Source organism: Cibotium barometz, chromosome 51, assembly GCF_041138505.1.
Source record: "Cibotium barometz isolate CiBa-2024 chromosome 51, ASM4113850v1, whole genome shotgun sequence".
NCBI lineage: Eukaryota > Viridiplantae > Streptophyta > Polypodiopsida > Cyatheales > Cibotiaceae > Cibotium > Cibotium barometz.
Window position 1 is genome coordinate 8081971 of NC_141096.1, and position 20655 is coordinate 8102625.

General features: G+C 43.5%; 1 protein-coding gene across 1 annotated transcript; it reads right to left on the reverse strand.

Moving 5' to 3' along the window:
• Positions 1-27: 27 nt before the first annotated feature.
• On the reverse strand, positions 28-19231 carry LOC147609278 (uncharacterized). Its single transcript, XM_086787670.1, has 2 exons — positions 18685-19231; positions 28-1008 (listed from the first exon to the last, which is right to left on the reverse strand). The coding sequence occupies exons 1-2, from the start codon at positions 18685-18687 to the stop codon at positions 28-30; spliced, it is 984 nt and encodes a 327-aa protein (XP_086643796.1). The 5' UTR covers positions 18688-19231.
• Between the last annotated feature and the right edge of the window lie 1424 nt (positions 19232-20655).

Consider the following 20655-nt stretch of genomic DNA (forward strand, 5'->3'; position numbering starts at 1 on the left):
CCCAATATCTCATAGTAGGCTGGGCATCTACATATATAATGCTCCTCTATTTCCACCTCCTTCTAGCATCTTTGACTCCCAAGCCTCTCTGGTATATCTCCCGATCTCAACTCTAAGCTGGTGTGACAAGGTCCATATCTGACCTATAGTGCAGTGCATCCTAAAAGACATGTGCACATCCATGTATCTTGTGCGACTAATGAAGCCTGGGTAAGCCACCTCCGCTATTGTGAAATCCAAGACCTTTGTTGTAGTTTGTTGCTGGAGGGAGGAGAGCACCCTGTAATACAAGATGACGATGCCTTTTGGATGGTAAGTGGGGTTGTTGAAATTGATGAGGTGGCTGTAAGTGCCGATCACCCCATCCTTCCCTTCAGTTTCGAGCCAGTGAATTGTCTCCTCCAATTCTGTTGTGAGAGTAGTGGCCAGGAGTGTAGAGGGCTTCTCCAACTCGATGAAGTCTTCATCGAGCTGGGAGTTGGCGTCAGAGAGCACGCTGCACCATGATTGAAAGTTCATGGCTATGGGGTGACGAGGCAGCTTGTAGATATCCTCCATTTGCTCCAGCTCGACCTGTCCCTGAAAGATCCCCATAGCCATGGTGGCCAAAGCTGGCTCTCTTTGCTTCTCACATAGCGCCTCCATGGTGGCAGTGGCCATTGGCTGGTTTAATTCATGATCAAATTGAAGCATGTGCAGCATCACAGTCTTCCTCCTGAGCTCCAGCAATGAGGATGGCGTGTATGGTCCATGGCTCAGGAGGGGGAGACCTGTGGCTGCGTCCATCAGGACATCCAACTTGTCCTGTAGCTTGTCTGTCAGTGGCGCTCCTCTGGATGTGCTTGGCCTTCGAATCACTTTCTCTTCTTGTAGCTTCCGCAGCTCTGCTTCCTTGGCTTTCAGATTCTCCTTGAGCTGGGCTATCTCCTCATCCTTTTTGGAACTTAATTCCTGTGCTTGTTGGAGCTCCTCTGCATGGGTGGTGAGTAGCCTTTTGATGTGCTCATCCTTGGCGGCCATGATACAACACACGTCAACAAATGAAACATAACAATACGCATTGCATATCAACTCAACTAACATGACATCACACAAAATAACCACATGCTTGCTGACAACAATTTCTCAAACTTCTAATAAACACATGCCACAAGAAGCATGTGGCATATGACATTTCAATATAGGACATATGATACATGACAAAACAACACACGCTAAGGACACGTTCCTAAATTTCAAACTACATCTACAAACCTTTCTTTAGACACCATATGACAAACATTTGTCATAATACTGCCAGAACATGGGAATCCTAATAAGCATACTTTGAAAAGAGTGTACATTCACTCTTGTCGAGTTTTTTGAAGTAACATATTCACAAGAAGCACGTGCATGACACTTTGTAAAATCTTATACATAACACCACCACATAAGGAGCCTGTCTTCGATTTCATAGGAAGTGCCTCAGCTCTCACCCATCCTACATGATCTTTGATTATACGACTTGCTACCAAATCCCTATATAAAGGCAAGTCATGGGTCATTTCTAAGCATTCAAAGACGGAGATTGCAAAGCCAAAGACAACGGCAAGTAAGCCAAGACCAAGGACATGTAATCTAACAATTTGGATCAGCCAAGTACATTTTCAAATCAATGTTTCCCATTAACGCAGAGAGAAGGACAGTAAGCATTAGTTCATGCATAGCATTCATGATCTAGATCTACATTGGATATATGACAATCATTGTAATTACTCATTCATTCATTGATATATAGTAGGAGTAGGTTAGGTAAAAGAGTCTCTCTCTTTCTCTTCTCTCTACTTCTCTATGTCATGAGCATGTGATTAGCGTTAATCTTTGTTGGTTTGCATTAATCATCATTTAAATAGAAGTTATGTTACATTGATATCAGAGCATCTAGGTCTATCCTAGGTAGAAGTGGTGCGATGAGCTTGCTTGCACTCTTCTGCGTTGTTTGTACTAATCTTGTTTGGCTTGTGTATTAGGGGATTTCTTGTGTGGATATTACAAATAGGTGGGATTGGTATTCCCTAGCAAATATTTTGAATCATATCCTTCTTTATGCTGATGATATTGTTCTTTTTTACTCAATGGAGAGGCTCCATAGACATTTGAATGCATTGCAACAGTCCTGTTCACAGCGAGGCCTCTTAGTTAACCTTGGTAAGACCAAGGTAATGATCTTTAATACCTCACATATTGTAGCTGCTATAGAGAGCTTTATGTACATGGGTGATCCATTGGACATTGTTTGTTCCTACACTTACATGGGGGGTCATCTTCATTGGCCCACTCTTCACTATGCAAGTATAGTCTCGATGCACCATCACCTTGTCTCACCCATGAGAAGACGAACCGGGTTATCAAGATAGATATCCTCAGCTTGCACACTCATGCTAAATGGACCACCTACGAAGATGCACTTCTACAGAGATCACTTCTTGAGACACACGACGGGTTTATGTAGAGAGCAAGCTACCTTGATGTCCATATGTCACGTGCTAAGGATAGCAATTAGCCAGCTACGTGTCTCTTCCCACCACCTCAAAGTTAGAGACTAAAAAGCAAAGGACATACCCAAGGAGAGCCGGATTTGCAAACTCTGCCGCACAGGAGTAAAGCTGCGAAGCACTACATCTGCCATTGTCTAGTCTATTATGAGATACGAGAGATTTCACTGCCTTTTTAAAGAGGGATTCGGTCTATTGACTCGGATCATTGATTATCCCGACCAGCGCTGCTTGGGTTTTTTTCTATTTGAGCTCCGCAGACACAAAGAGTCCCTTCTTAAAGAGCTTTGCCCAAGAGCACCCCTTGGACCTCGCTAGTAGCCCATTACCAATTTCTTACAAAGACAGGCTAAGGATGATGAGAGCATGTGTTGACATGTTATGGTAGTGATGTGTGTGAACACACTTAGGACCGCCGGGGCACTTTTTCCCTCACTAGGAGGTTTTTTCCCCCGTGCGTTGTATATACGCCCAACACTCTAGGCTACCTTATCTTTGTTCTTGCACACTCAGTAATACTACTTTTGTGTTGTGTGCTCTTGAGCTTCTTCTTCTACAAGCTGTGTGTGCATTCCTGCAACCCTAGCTCCAACATTTGGTATCAGAGCAGGCAAGAGCTTCGAGGCAGCATCACCGGCACCCTCCGCTTCATCTCCTCCGTTTGAGACGAGGTTTCACAGGCATCAGCAGATTTTCTGTTAAGGTTCAGATCTGCAGGACAGGTGCCTCTTTGTCTATTTTGGGTTGTGCTAGATAGCACAGGTTGGTTTTGTGCAGATTTACTCTCTATACAAGCAATAGTTACATCAATTACAGTCACTGGCCATGGCTGATAACAGTGATGTATTTCGTATGTTACCTGCTGAGGACAAGTTGGATGGGACCAACTATCCACTATGGTCTTATATGATGCGCCATGTATTGGTTGCAAAAGGCTTATGAAATATTGTGCAGGGTCATTATACTCGTCCTACTTCAGCAAGGACTATTATTGCTGGTGTTGAAGAAGGTGCAGTGGATGATGCTGCAGGTTCTGTTGCTACAGATTCTGAGGATGCAGGATCTACTCCTGAGCAGGTTAAATGGGATGGTAAAGATGCGCAGGCTCATGCCTTGATTGCGCTATCTGTTAAGCGTACCATCATTCCCCACATTCGTGGATGTAAGACTGTGAAGGATGCATGGGATATGCTTGCACGTTTGTATCAGGTTCGGAATGAAGCTCGTGTAGCTTACCTGCGTAAGCAGTTGGAAAGTGAGCATATGAATGAAGGTGATTCGATGAACAGTTTCCTCACAAAGATCAAGGATCTCAAGGAGTAGTTAATAGCTGCAGATGAGATTTTGCCAGATAGTACACTTGTGCAGACCGTTTTTGATGGTCTCCCAGATTCTTACCAGAGTTTTGCATCTACCCTCAGGTTGATGATGAAGGGTAATCCAAATGCCCTTCTGTTTGAGGAGCTGGTTTCTGTTTTGCTCTGCAGGAAGAACAATCCAAGCAGAACAGGAATATTATGCGTGTTGCAGATCAAGCTTTTGCTGCTAGCCATAAAGGCAAGGGCAAATTTAAGCCTAAATCAACGACAGGTGCAGATGGTGCAAAGAATCAAGATAAGGGTGATCAGAAGAAAGAGAAGAAGATCAGGTGTAATTACTGCAAGGAACCTGGTCATGTGATTAAGGAATGTCCTAAGGTGGCTGCGAAGGAGGCAAAGAAGAAAGAGACTCGTATGGCTGTTGCAGATACCTCCACATCCAAAGTTGAATCTGCTAATGTTGTGCAGGAGTCAGAATGGGCATTTGTTGTGCAGTGCAGTTATGACCCATCTTTGCACGATGCATGTATGTCTGTTCCAGATTCACATGTATGGTATTTTGACAGTGGTGCTACTAAGCACATCACTTCGCAGCGTGACATGTTTACTTGCCTCGAGTCTGCGCCTATTGGTAACTTTGTTACATGCGCAAACAACTCCGAATATCCAGTAAGAGGAGTTGGAAAGATTGTGTTGACCGCAGCTAATGGCAGCTCTTTCACATTTGTTGATGTATTGTATGTGCCTGGGATCAGAAAGAACTTATTGTCTATTTCAACATTGACTAGGATTGGACTAGTCGTGAAGTTCATTGATGACAAGTGCACAATTCATGATCTTAGTACAGGTGATACAATTGTAGCATCAGGTACATTATGTTGTAGATTGTATAAGCTCAATGCTTATGACATATGTGTGGAAGATGTGGCATGTGCACTTGTGGATACACAGGCTGTATCAGATGCAAAACTGTGACATGCACGTTTTGGACATCTGAATTTTGCTAGTTTGATGCGTTTGCAGAAATCTGAGATGGTTTCTTCATTACCTACTTTGCAAGCGCCATCAAAGCATGTTTGTGAAGGCTGTATTCTTGGCAAAATGCAGCATGCTTCATTTCCAAAGGATGGTTCTGTGCGAGCTGTTGGTAAATTGCAGCTTATACATAGTGATGTATGTGGTCCAATGCAATCACCATCATTTGGAAATCATTTGTACTTCGTGACTTTCATTGATGACTTTTCCAGGCATGCATGGGTGTATCCTATGAAAGCAAAGTCCGAAGTGTTTATGTGCTTCAAACAGTTTGTCTCTATGACTGAAAATGTTTCAAGCTGTAAAGTGGGCACCCTCCGTTCTGATCGAGGGGGGGAGTATATGTCTAAAGAGTTCAATGCATTCTTGGCGGATCGTGGGATAAAACATCAATGTACAGTGCCTTATACACCACAACAGAATGGCGTTGCTGAGAGAAAGAATCGTTCTCTTATGGAGATGGCAAGATGTATGGTTAAGAGCCAAGCCCTGCCACATTCATTTTGGTTGAAAGCTGTAATGTGTGCTGCATATGTACTTAACAGGTGTCCCACTAAAGCGTTGAAGTCTGTCACTCCATATGAGTCTTGGCATGGTCGCAAGCCATCTGTGGCTCATTTGCGTGTTTTTGGTTGCCTAGCTTATGCTCTAGTGCCAGAGCAACATCGCAGGAAATTGGATGACAAGGTTGTTAAATGCATTTTTGTTGGGTACAATGCAGAAAGTAAAGGCTACCGTTTGTATCATCCACAGTCCAAACATATCTTGGTCAGTTGAGATGTTGTTTTTGTTGAAGATGCAGTTCAACCTTTGCTTTCATGTACCAGAGACGTCAACGTTCGCTCACAAGATGTGTATGAGACATTGTTGCCTTTGTTTGGTAGTGCTGGTCAATCACATGTACCAACAAATGAGGCGAATATTCAGCCTATACAAGTTTCTAATGAGTCTACAGATCAGCCCATTTCTGATGCAGATGTTCATGATGCACTTAATGGGGAGAGATTAGAAATTGAGGAGTCTAGGTCAATGCCTAAATGGCTGGTGCAAACTTTGCATGACAGCAAATTGGATGCACCTTTGCCTAGTCGTACTCGTTTTGGTTCTCACCATGCATCATATGCAACAGATTGTTTTGCATTGGCTGTTGCAAGTATGTATGATGAAGAAGAGCCTGTTTTGTTTGAAGAGGCACAAAATTCAAAAAATTGGATGGCTGCAATGCGTGTGGAATATGATGCTATTGTCAAGAATGGCACATGGTCTTTATGTGATTTACCTACTGGTAAAAAGGCAATTGGCACTAAGTGGGTGTATAAGCTAAAGCGTAAGTGGTAAAAAGGCAATTGGCACTAAGTGGGTGTATAAGTGGATGTATAAGCTAAAGCGTAACCGTGATGGTAGCGTTGATCGCTATAAGGCCAGGCTTGTAGCAAAGGATTATGCTCAACGAAAGAGCATTGATTTGATGAGACCTTTGCTCCCACTTGTCATGCGAAAGGGTTTGTGGCATCTCATTGAAGATGATGATATGAAGATGGAACCACTCGACAATCACAAAGCGTTGGGGCTAATAGCTCAAAGTCTTAGTGATGATGTGATCAGTCACATTGCTGGCATCATGGATGCCAAGGAGGCCTAAACTGAGCTAAATAGAGTGTTCGGCATCAAATCCAAGAGCTCCAAAATCAACCTCCTCATGCAGTTCTACAAACTTGACAAGAAGGATACAGAGACCATGGTTCAACACATCAACAAATTCAAAGGTATAAAGCAACAACTCAGTGCACTAAAAAAGGTTATTGAAGAAGATGAGTCTTTAGCAATTTTACTTAAGAGTGTGGATAAGGAACCATATGAATCTATTATGGCAAATCTTAAAAATGTACCTAATATCAAGCTTCAAGACATAGAATCATCATTGCTTGAGCATGAGTCAAAGATTAAGGAAAAAGGGTCTTTCGCTTCACAATTTGGGGAGCAAGCACTATTCACAAAAAGTGGGAGATTTCAAAGGAACAAACAACAAAGTCAACAAACTCCAATATGTTTTCATTGTGGAAAACTTGGGCATACAAAGAATGAATGCCGTAACAAAGACAAGCCAAAACTTGTATGTGATATTGCCAAAAGGTCGATCATCTAGAAGATCAATGTTACCACAAAAGGAACCAACAAGCAAACTACACCAAGGCCAAAGACATCTCGGAGCTTGACAAAGATCAACTCTTCTAAAGGAGTATGAAATGTATGTGTTCACCCCTCTCGTCTTCATAAAAAGTTTTGTAATCTAGCCTCTGGGACCAATGATGTACCCAAGCTGAAGAGCCAAAGTAGCTAGCATGCCAAAGTAGCATAGGAAGGGCCAAAAAAATAGCCTAGCACAAAGGGGGAGAGAGGAAGAGTGGAAAGAATCAAAATCTCTAAAATTGTACCTAATGTAGCATCAAGGGGGAGTTTTGAAAATGTGATGCTAGAGTGCCAGGAGCACCTAGTTGTATCTATCCCACATGAGGGAACATGGAAACAGTGTACTTGCCTCATATAAAAGGGGGCCATTCCAATCAATGAAAAATACACACAATTCCACAACTCAAGAGTCTTTTTATGAGTTCAAGCTAATCTCATCTTGAAACCTAATTGACTTGAGTAACACACATCATGAGCACACTTAGGCACCATCCACACCGTAGGTTAGTTAAGTTAATTTGTGTTTAACATAAACCTATAGGATTAGTGTAGATTAGGCTTTCTTCTTCCGCTCTGTAGCCATGGAGAGCTTGATCCATAAACATCAACAAGCTCATCAGGAAACACAAAAGTTTTCGAATATGATTTGTGGGAAGAGTTGATCAATCTGAAGCTGAGCATAATTGTAGACCAGTTGCTTAACTTAGTACCAAACTATAGGCAACAACTAATTCAAAAGCTTTCAAGATCAGATCAAGAGGCAAAGGAAAATCTGCCAAGCAAGGTGAAGGAAGTAGAGTGTCAGACAGTTAAGGGCGAGACAGCATCGGAAGTCGACACTATAGTCACAAAAGTGACAGTGGAGATCAGAGGACACAGAGTACCAGGTGTACTGTTGGATGGAGGATCTGGAGTAAGTATTATCTCCGAGACAATAGCCAAGGAGCTGGGCATCACAGAATTGCAACCAACACCATTTGCAGTGAAGATGGTTGATCAGAGAAGAGTCAAACCACTAGGAATAGTTCGATGGGAGAAAGTTAGCATCGAAGGATGCAAGTTCCTTCTGGCTTTTGTGTGGTACTCAAAATGGAACAGATAGCTGGAGCATACAAAATGCTGCTAGGAAGACCACGGATGAGACATGGCAAAATCAAGCAAAATTGGCAAACGGATGAGATCACCATCCAAAAGGGTAAGAAGAAAATTTGAATCTCTGTTAAACCGACAACAAAGGTCAAATAGATGGATAGGTCACTATACGTAGAAGGACTTAACCTACTGGAGGGCATAGAAGAGGATGAGGAAGAAAGAATCCTCAGAGAAAACCCTGACCTAGTACCTCTATTTGAGGTGAATGTGGACAGTATCATGTCCAGGTATGTGCCAGCTATGATGCTGAACATCCAGCCAGTGAAGGAAGAAGAGCATCAAAAAACAGAGTCAGATGATCCAAGCTATGGAGAGCAATCCCTCCAAGAATTTCAAAGATGGATTGAATCTGGAGAGGCTAAATAGATGCTATCAAAAAATAGCATTAGAGTCAAAGAAGACGAGCTATCAGACATGGACATCGGAACAACTGATGATCCAAGAATACTAAAGGTGAGTGCAAAGCTAAAAGGAAAGATCCGAGAAGAATTGCATAGTCTGCTAAAGGCATACAAAGATGTGTTTGCATGGAGCTACTTGGACATGGAAGGTATAGATCCAAGCTTCTACCAGCATTGGATCAACCTTAAGGATGATGCAGCTCCGATCCAACAACAGAGGTATTAGATGAATCCAAACTATTCTAGGCGCAAGTCAAAGAAGAAATCGATAAGCTGCTGGTGGTTGGATTCATCTATCCGATTGAGAAGGCAAATTGGTTGTCTCCAATCGTAATCGTGCCAAAGAAGAATGGGAAGCTCAGAGTCTGTGTGGATTATCGGAAGTTAAATGCAGTAACAGTGTCTGATCCTTTTTCGACACCATTCACTGACATGATGCTTGATGCATTTATTGTAGGACATGAGATGTATTCATTCTTGGACGGGTTCAGTGGCTACAATCAGGTAAGAATGGCACCTGAAGACAGGGAGAAAATAGCCTTTATCACTGAATGGGGAGCCTTTACCTCCAATGTGATGATTCTTGGCTTGAATAATGCACCTGCAACATTCCAAAGGATGGTTCAAGAGATATTCTATGAATATTTGACAACCTTCATGAGGGTGTTTGTAGATGATTTCAGTGTCTTCGGAAAACAAGCCAATCACCTGCATCAACGCATGTTGTGCTTGGACAAGTGCAGAAGACAAACAAAGCTAAAGCTCAATTGGCAAAGTGTGCATTTACAGTGACTAGTGGAGTGCTACTCAGACACATAGTGTCTAAGGATGGATTAGTAGTTGACCCCAGGAAAGTGGAAGTGATCTGAAAGCTCAGATCACCAACCAACATAAAGGAATTGAGCAGATTCCTTGGTCAGATCAAGTGGCATACCCGATTCATGAGGTATTTGTCACATATTGCTTAGCCATTATATGCATTAACCAAAAAGGAAGTAGTGTATAGGTGGTCCGACCAATGTGCCAAAGCTTTCCAAGCTTTGAAGCTGATACTATCAGTAGCACCTGTGCTACAAGAATCGGACTAGGAAAAGGAATTCCATGTGTTTATGGATGCATCCGATCTAGCCATCAAAAGTGCTTTGATGCAGGAAATAGAAGGATGGTTCCAACCAATCTATTATGCCAGTAGGATGCTGTCCACAATAGAAAGGAATTACCACACCACAGAAAGAGAAGCTTTGGGACTCATTTACTCTGTAACTAAGTTCCGACACTATCTCTTAGGTAACAAGTTTGTGTTTCATGTAGATCACCAAGCATTACTATACATAGTGAACAAGCCCAATCTGAGAAGTAAGCTAGCAAGATGGATGCTAATCCTATAAGAGTTTGACTTCACAGTGGTGCACACACCAGGTAATGAGCATGCAATTGCTGACTTTCTATCTCGGATAGAACATGGCGAGAAGCCAATGGGTGTGTCCGATGAACTACCGGATGCAAATATCTCTGTAATCACAAGTCTGAAATCGGAAGGCAACTGGTAATTTCATTATGTAGGGTGTCTTTTTGACGGACATAAAAAGAGACGAGAGGAAGAAGATGGCCCTACAAAGCAAGAAGTTTGTGGAGATAGCCTAGCAATTGTACATACAAGGGATTGATCACATCCTGAGGAGGTGTGTACTAGACCATGAGCAAAATGCAGTGCTAACAGAAGCACATCACAACATCTCGGGAGGACACTTGGAAGGAAAATTCTACTTTCGGGGCGACATTCTTGGAAGGAAAATTCTACAGGCCGGATTATGGTGGCCGATTGTGTTGAAGGATGCGCATGACTTTGCAGGTAAATGTGATGTGTGCCAAAGGCTAGGATAGCCTGTAGCAAAGGATAGAATGCCACACACACCTATACTAGCACTAGAACCATTTTAGAAATGGGGTCTTGAATTTGTTGGACCAATTAAGCCAAGTGCTAGGAACATAGGTAACAAGTATATCTTGGTAGCAATAGATTTTTGCACCAAGTGGGTAGAAGCCAAAGCTTTAAGGGATAATTCAGCCAATTCAGAGGCTAAGTTCTCATATGAAAATGTAATGACAAGATTTGGCTGTCCGATAGAGCTGGTCAGTGACCAAGGCAAACATTTCATCAATGAAGTGGTCCAACAACTCACACAGAGGCATATGATAATACACAAGAAATCCACGGTGTATTATCCATAGGCCAATGGACAAACAGAAGCTACTAACCAGGTGACCCAAAAAATTCTAAAGAAGATCATTAGTGAGAATCAAATGGATTGGGACCAAAAGTTGAACTTAGCTTTGTGGGCATTCCGGACAGCTTATAAGGCAACAATAGGTCAAACCCCCTTCTCACTTGTTTATAGGTTAGAGGCAATAGTACCCATGGAGTTTGTAGTGCCAAGTCTACAGATTGCAATATCTGAAAGACTCAATTGGGAAGAATCCATTAATAATTGGATGCAAAAACTATTGGAACTGGATGAGCAAAGGATCCGAGCAGCTTGGATGGCAGAAGCAGTGCAGAAAAGGAGGAAAAAGTGGCTGGACAGAGACGCCAAGTTCAAAAATTTCAGGAGTGGAGATTACATCCTAATGTTTAACTCCAAGATAGGTCCTCACTCCGAAAAGCTCAAACTCTGATGGATCGGACCATATAGGATCACAGAAAAGATTGGTACAGGAACATTTAGGCTGGAAACCTTGTCTGGAGAAACCGTGGAAAAAGCCATGAATGGTTTCCAGCTACATCCATACAAGGCAATGTTGCTAGTGTTTGATCCAACCAAATCTGACATTAGTCATCCGACACGAAGCATTTGACTATTGAGGTAAATGCATTACATGTAGGCTTAGATCCGTCAGCACGTAGTAATGCACATGACTTATATAAAATAAGCTCTGTATTACAATCTACTACCAGATTTATGCATATCCTAATATATCCTCATTGTCTATTCTGGGAGGCGGGAAAATTTGAACGTCACGTGGGCATTTATACCACACTCAGCACATTTTTTGAATACCACAGGCCACTCATTTGCAATTGCCCGCCATGCTTTACGCCATGCACTCATCACAATTCACCCAAATCTAGGGTGTCAAATCATGCCAATGGGAAACCCGTAAGCCAAAAGAGGAAGCACAGCCCAGATCACCTCACTTTTGCTTATCTCTTTTGTCACACAACTTCTATCGCCCTACTCATTTGCTCTCACAAGCCCTCTACTCACACAATCTTACCCACTGAAATGGCTAAGGAGATTAGCTTTGAGCCACAGCAACACCTCCTACCATCTGATGTATCCCCTCACAGGTCCTGGTTGAGAAAGACAAAACTCACAGGACTAGCTGCTTTACCATGGCAGAAGCTCCAGGACAATTTGAGGTCCGACTTGATGCTACAGGAGCTTGCACAGAAGCAAGGCTTTGAAGGACCAAATGGGACCATTGTTCCATTCAACAAGGAGCTAGTTGCAAAAGCTTTCAACCTGCCTCTGGAGGGAGTCACTGAGGTGAAAATGACATCCGAGCAAGAGATGCTCAAGGTATTCAAAGAAAAGAAGAACAAGGAGTTCAACATCGGAACTTGCCCAGACGATGCCAAGAAGGACCCGTACAGGTTCCTGGTAGAGAATGTGATGCTGCTGGTCAAGTCCAATTACATGGGCTGCTCCACATATGGGCTAATTCAAGAAGTCTAGCAAGGTCACCAGGTGGTCTGGGGATCAATTTTATACAATAATCTCAACAAAATTTTGAAGAAAACATAAGGAAAAGGCGGTAAATTGAAGATAGCAGCTCACTTGAACTAGCTGTACTAGACAGCAACACAAGGGGCAATAATGGATCCCCCAGAAGTGGTGCCTGACTCAAAGCCCACTATAGCTGGGAAAAAGAGGACTTTCAACTTTGGTGGAGCACAAACCACCAAGTTCAATCCCCTGATCAAGAAGTCCTGCACCACACCCTAAGCACTTAATTTAAAAGTTAGCATTGCTAGATATAGGTGCAAGTCATAACTTAATGTCATACGAAACATGGGTAACACTGGGAAAACCGACATTGTGCCCTACGCAGGCCTTTGTACAAGTAGTAAATGCCACCACCACACCGTGTTTGGACACTTGCACAGTACTATTTCACATTGGAAATAATCCCTTGGAAAGGAAGTTCTATGTTATGAGTGCAGGTACCATGACAGAGGAATTACTCTTAGGAAGGAATTGGATGGGCCACAACAAATGCCAAATCGATTGGGAAACAAGAATGGCTACCCTCCAACTAGCCATGGGAAAAGTCACTATCCTCATGATAGATGAAACCCCAAAGGTACAGGGAAAAAACAACATGAACTCTGTCCCCCAACCACTGCACAAACCTCAAGGTGATAAGTCTTCACCACAAGTACCAACAGTTGAGTCAAGAGAAAGAACTCAACCCCAAAGCCGCAAAGCAGTCTATCATCACCAAGGAAACCAATGGTGGGTCCGCAAGTGTTCACCGAAATCGTGTGTAAAAATTGTCAAAACGAGGAACTTGCCAAACCGCCAAGCTCAAGCCAAGCTCAAGAGCTTCACCGTCGCGTGTGGATAGCCGCTCGTGTCTATTCTTCTCCCGCATCCATTGTTGTCATGCCGTATGCGGTTGCGATCTCTGATGGGTAGTGCAACCTTTCTCAACCAAGCCTTGCGTGTAAAGCTTGACAAAAATCGATTGTCAGTGCAATGCCTAGACACTCAAGAGAGAGAGGGGAAAGAGAGGAGAAGGAGGGAAGCAAGAGAGAACGAGCTTCAATGGCAAAGCACACCCCAAACCCTAAACCCTAACCCTAAACACACACACACACATGCTAGATTAGAGTTGCAAGAGAGAGAGAGGAGAGAACACCAAACTTCTATTGCACAAATGGGGGATTGTTTGTTACAAACATGAGAAATTGGCCTTTATACTTCCAAGCCTTTTTCCACTAGCCCGCCCGAGAGTAAGTGACTTAGGCGCCCATGGCCTATAACTTGGCAATTACAATGGAATGACATTTCTAGCCTAGTTCCTCATGATGTAACCTTAACGTACATGACCTAGGAGCATCATACAAGCGCTTAAAATGTCAAATGACATGAATTACGTTAAAACTAAAGTCGTATGTTGAATTAAAGTGCGGGAATGTAGACGGTGAAGTCCAAGCGTTAACCAAATGTGGTTAACATTCTCCCCTTCCGTTGGTGATCACGTCCTTGTGATCGGGCGAAAAAGTTGGTTGAGGGGGGTAAGGTGTTGCACTTGAAGGTGGCAGTTGAGATGTAGTTGATTTTATCCCTTGTTCCTCCGAGAGGGAGATGGGATGGGTGTGCTAGTGTGATGAAAAGAAGTTAGTGGGGTACTTGTAATTATAGATCTCTCTAGTCTATGTAGGCCTGGTGATTTTTCTTGGGATTGGGGCCATTGATGTACTCCTTTCTTTTCATTTTTCTTTTTCTTCTACATCCTTTTGGATGTTTTATCCTCTTTTCAAAGAGTTTGAGTATAGTAGACTAGACTGAGACATATAATTACAAGCATCCCATCCTATTTAGTGAAATGATGTTAGAATGAATGAGGCGACGGTGGTGGTGGAGGAACAAGGACACCAGTGTGTTGGCACGACTGAAAGGTCCCGTTCTATGCCAAAGATGATTCGTTGGTTATACAATGGAATGGCATTTCTAGCCCAGTTCCTCATGATGTAACCTTGATGTACATGACCTAGGAGCGTCATACAAGTGCTTACAACGTCAAATGACGTGAATCACATTAAAACTAAAGTCGCTTGTTGAATTAAAGTGCGAGAATGTCAGTGAAGTCCAAGCGTTAACCAAATGTGGTTAACAACATCAAATGATGTGAATTACGTTAAAACTAAAGTTGCTTATTGAATTAAAGTGCGGGAATGTTGGTGAAGTCCAAGCGTTAACTAAATGTGGTTAACAGAAGGACCTTCTAAAGTCATAAGGTTACACAGGAAAGTGTACCAAGCTATGGATTCCACGGAGGCCAAAAGTACCCTAGCCACCCATGCCAAGGAAGAGACCAGCCAAGGAGGCGATGAAGACAACTGCTAGACAGCCTACGCCAGCACCCACCAGGTTGATAACCCAGCGTCATGTACACAAGGCTATCCTTAATGCTCAAGGCTACTACGAAGGCAGAACACAAATATGGCTGCCAAAGCAACCAAAATCATCACCAGTCGACCTATAGCAAGCCGCACCCCCGAAAATGTCCAAACCACCAACACCACGACCAAAGGCACCAAAGGCTACCAAACAAACACAAAAATGGATTCCCAAGTCCCTCAACAAGGAACCCAAACTTGCAACATCCCTACGCTTTGTTCCGAGACAAGTACTCTTGGAAACTTCAAAAAAAGGCATAGCAAAAGGAAAAGATTTGGTGGTCAAAAGGAATACCAAGGCAAAGAACATGACCATAGAGGTGAAAACCCTACAATCGCCCTATGATGCTTCCACTTCCATCAAGCCATCCTTGGTGCCTTCAAACTTTGAACAGGCAGGCAATACACTCATGTCAGCATGGAAGAAGTTAAACCTCTTTGCCAAAAAACATCAATAACCTCACCGGCCACCCTCACAAAATTGTGAAGGAATGGTCAAAGAGAGTCGAAGAAAGCAGACAAGAAAAATGTTGAAGAAAGCAGGGAGATTGGTGAGCAGGTGAACTCCTCAGTACATTTACCCTTTGCATATTTTGTCCAAACTGCATTAAGCACTCACATAGGCTAGGCTTGGTACATTTTCAGATGGGGGGATTCTAGCGAGTTTCGACTTGGCCTAGAATACAACCCATCGCCAGGTTGCATCAATGAGTACATAAGCATCCTTTCAGGCAAGATGAGAGCACAGTATGCACCAAAAAATCAAAGAAAATAAAAAATAGGCAAATCTCATTTTTTCCACAAGTAAGGATGAACGTGTTCATCCTAACGATGTACGCTCTCATCCTGACAAATTATGACCGTTCATCCTGACAATGTACATGCTCATCCTGACAAATTATGACCGTTCATCCTGACGATGTATGCGCTCATCCAGACGATGTACACGCTCATTCTGATAAATTATGAGCGTTCATCTTAAGATGTACGCGCTCATCCTGACAAATTACGACCATTCATCCTGACGATGTATGTGCTCATCCTGACGAATTACAAGCACTCATCTTGACGATGTATGCACTCATCCTGATGAATTACGATCGTTCACATCTTGATGATGTATGCGCTCATCCTCCACCGATGTACGTGTGCATCCTCAACAACTATAAAAACCCCTGTCCCACACTCATTTTCTTACTTTTCTATTGCTCTGGAGCCAAACTCTTGCAAAATTTTGCTAGATTTTGATCCTTATGCAATAGAGCCTTCTTCAAACTTTCATTCTCACGTTCTCTTATCGCACAACAATCATGACTCATCCATCTCCCTATAAGAGCAAAGCCACTGTTCCCCCATATGTCAAACACTCCTTTGACAAAAAGGACAAGTCGTGGATCAGCAAGGAAGACTTAGAGCTAGTGGACGGCATGGTCACCCACAGCAGTATGGAGAACGCCATGGGCACAACCTTCAGAAATTGTTGCCACCCTCCCCAATGCCACAGGTTGCTATAGGACTACAGAGTCCTTCCCTACATGCAGAGCATAGGCTTGGGAGCTTTTGAACAGCTGCCCCCCTGGGGTATGGATATCCCACGCTGCATCCAATTCATTAGCTCCTACAACTCCAGGACCATGGTGTGCAAGAAGGTACAAGGAGAAGGGGACGAGGAGGTGCACATTCAGCTGTCACAACAGAATGTCTGCAAAGCTCTACACTTACCATTCCTGGAGGAGAAGTACAAAGAATACAGGAACGTCCATCCCATCATCCAAAATGTGGTGGATATCAGAAGGCTCAAAGGTGCTTTTGTACAGTGGTGGAAAGACATTCAACAACCAGAGCTAGTGCTACCAGCACAGGTTTTGACCTTGGTCACACACCAGCACTACCCAGACAGATTCAACACATGCAAAACCACCATCCTAGGACAGATAGTTGAGTGCAAACCGGTCAACTGGGGGTCCTACTTGCACACTGAGCTCCAAGGAATATGCGAGAACCCAAGGATGCGTTTTGCGGCACCCTACTTGCTAACCAGGGTGATTTACCAATCAGCCAGATGGATGCTACCACCAGTAGAGAGCCTTGCCAAGCGTCCACATTGAAGAGTTGGCAACAAAAGCAGCTGGGGGACCTACAGGTACAGGGGAACCACCTCAGAAGAGGCACCACATTGACCTGCAACAGCAGGGACAAGGCACACAGCCAGAGGAGGAGCACCAGGAGGTGAATACACCAGAAAGCAGCATCCCGCAAGACCCAATAGAGATACCATCAGAAATCCCTACCCTGCAGCACTTACAGCAACCAGAGGCCTCAACAGGCACACCAAATTATATGCAGTATCTCTTTGGAGCCACACAAACCCAGCGAGGAGAAGCATCATCTTCGGCAACTGCAAGGAATATCCAGCAAACTCTGGATCAACTCGCCACTAGCCAAGCAAACTCCATGGCTTGCATGCAGTGGGTAAAAGACGGCAGGCTCTAATCGAAAGAGGCCTTCCTAGAGGGCATCAGGCAGTCACCAGGAGTGATGCCTGATTTGGAAACAAGGATCCTCGGCCTCCTCCAGAGCAACATTAGCAACATCCAATTATTGATGGAGCGCCGCACCAAACAGCTATTCGAGGATCACAAATAGCTTCAAGAAGTCCAACAACAGCATGGGGATTTACAACAGACACACACACATGTGCTAAATCAACTCAAGGCTAGAACAATAGAGAACAGGGCCCACCACTAGACAATTGTAGCTCTCACTACACAAACAGAAGACTATGTGGACCAACTGACACAGCACAAGTCAGAATTGACAAAGCTCCAACAAGCACGCCAGGCCAGTAAAGCTGAGGCAACCAGATGGAGAACCCTTACGCTTGAGACCCAAAGCCAAGTGGATTCCGCCAAGCAAGAAATCACAAAGATGAGGCAAGAGTTGAAAAGGAGCACAACGCTACATGCACAAGAACAAGCAGCCAACACCCACGCACTGCAAGTGCCCGAAACCCTAAAACTCTTCCCTACAGGCACCACAACCACCCCACAGTCCATTCCTCTACCATCCCAATCATCTCCTAACCAACCCCCACCCTCTTCACCACCATTAATCTTTACCCTCGCCCCCCTAGAACCACTTTACTGCCCCCTACCATCATCCCACCCAAGGATGTCTCCCACACACCGCGGACATACCTTCCTTGTTGCTCTCTTAACCTTAACCACCAACCCCTACACCCACGTCACCCACCAAGGCTGCCTCACCACCAGAAGAAGGCCAAATCCCAACAGATACTTCGCAAAGATTCCTGCTTCTTCCCAACAAAGCAGAACTACAGCACAATGGGAGGATCCATTGAACATTTGTACGTTTAATGAGGTGCTGGATACCCTCGCCATCGACATACTCTTCATCAACACGGAGCTAAAAAACACGTAAAAGCTGGATATCCGCCTGCTTCGGCTATACCTTCTCAGAGTCAACCGCAACACATACTCCTGCAAGCACCCCACCCATTCCACAAGAGCAGGATACCATCGCCCGAACGAAGCAAAGGTACCACACACGAGAGCAGAACTCAAGGGCCAACCGAAATGGCACAAGCCATGGCTATTTCAAAGGCGGTACTAGGAGGTCTACTACAGAGCCCCGATGCAAATATGGATCATAGGATTATACTTCTCCATCCCCCATCGCTAGAGCTGGGAGGAATTTTGGAAGCTCAGAAGAACCAAATGCCAAAGCATGCTCTGCAACTTCCCATCTTTTGCTCCCCCACCAAATCAACAACCCGTAACAGAGCAATGGATGATCAAAGTCATGGAAAGCTTCAACCAAGAATACATACATGTTCCAGACCCTACCATAGTAGCCACTCACAGATTTTTCAAGCTCATCATCGACATGTTGCTGGCATTCCTAGAGTGGACCACACACTCAGATCCGATCAAAGGGCTAGCTTTCCACATCGACCAAGGGCCAACACTTGCACAAACCATCGGCTACTTCCAAAGGATACAATGGTTTCCAAGACACAGGATTCTGGACTTCGAAGAAATGTTCATTATAAGATTTTGGGGCAGCTACAAAGTTCTCAGCTGAGAGTACTCATCAACACAAGGCCGCTACCACTTCATCAAAGGATGGCGAGCCTATGGAATCCCCACACCATTTCCCCACTTTGCCCTATTGGAAACATCACCCAGAACCATTCTAAGGTTAAAAGGGGCTGTGTTACCTTGATGAATTTACTCAAAGAGAATCTTCCAAGAGGTGCCTATTTTCAAGAGGTCTAGGAGGGCATCTAGGTCATTTATGAGAAGCCCACATGGGGGAGATGGCATCTTATGCCTGTGCTACATCACTGATGATGTCATTGACATCTTGTACTCTTTGCCTATATAAGAGGCCACTCATAATGAAGAAGAATACGAATTTTTATGATTAGCCTAAACTATGCTTAATTAACCTCTCTTTACTTAGCATTTCTCTTGCCCTTAATCATGTCATAATCATGGCATTAGTTCTTTTTGATCCTCCATAGCCTTATCTAATCCACTCAAATCAAACATTTGGTATCAGAGCTACGTTAATACAACCTCATCCCTCTCATTAAGCCATAATTTGCCTCATCATTAGTGTTTAATTAGCTTAATCATAAGCTTATCCCTTCCTATTTCATAGCCTGAAATATAGGGTTGCCTTGGAGCATCCACAGCTCACACTCGCCTCCACGAATTCGTACGGGATTCAAGCTATGCATTCTCAACATCATAAAGAAGCTGCAGCTTGGTGGAATTAGGCGGATCTTGCGCAAAGACGCCAGCATTGCAGACGAAACCGGCGCCAATTTTTTTGGGGGAAATCAGTCCACCGATTGAACCAGTGCAAGATTCACTAATTTGCCTTGGCTTTGGGGGTTTTCAATAGCTGCAAACACGCCTGTGCAGTCATTTTCTTGAATGGTTTAGTGGTTTGGTGGCTTCAGGTCTGACATAATCTCAGAAAGCTCATTTGATAACAGTTAAAGCATGAATGATTAACTCACTTAATCACTAGTAATTAGTGCTTAATCTGGCCTCAAGTCATTGCTATTGAAGGTGCTAAAGGCATTTGGTGTTTAGACTTAGGCTTCTATCTCATTCAAGGACATCTAGTGACACAATTTTTCAGAAATTGTTGAGCTTCATGTATGTGGTGATATTTCTATATGTTGATGATGTTGTAATTTACATCATTGTTTAATCACAATGACTGAACCATCTGATGCTGAATCATCAAATATTCAACATTTGAAGCCTAAGAGGAAGAGCAGGAAGCCAAGGAGATGGGTTAGAAACAATGTCTACAACCCAAGAGCAAACAATGTATCAAGAGGATATGACTGGTCTGAATTTTTCATAAATAATCTTCATCTATTTGGTGAAGGTATCTAATATTGTAAAAGCATTAGACACTGCCCTTGAGGGATACTCAAGAGGTAAGACCTTGCTTCGTTATATCATGTCTACATCCTCATTTCATGTTGATAAGTTTAATGGGGTAGGCTTTCATACCTGGCAAGTTAGAGTAAGATTTATTCTCATGAAAAAGGGTCTTTGGGGAGTTGCTAGTGGAAAGGAGAAAAAACCTACCACTATAGATGGTGAGCAAGGATGGGTACCTAGGGATGAGAAGGCTTTTACCATTATTGCATTAGGTCTAAGCGATAACTACATTCATCATATCTCTAATGCAACTAACTCTGCAGAAGCATGGGAAATCTTAGAGAAATTATTTGGGGCAAAAGGGAAGCATTCCAAGATAGGGCTAAAAATCCAATTTTTCAAACTTGA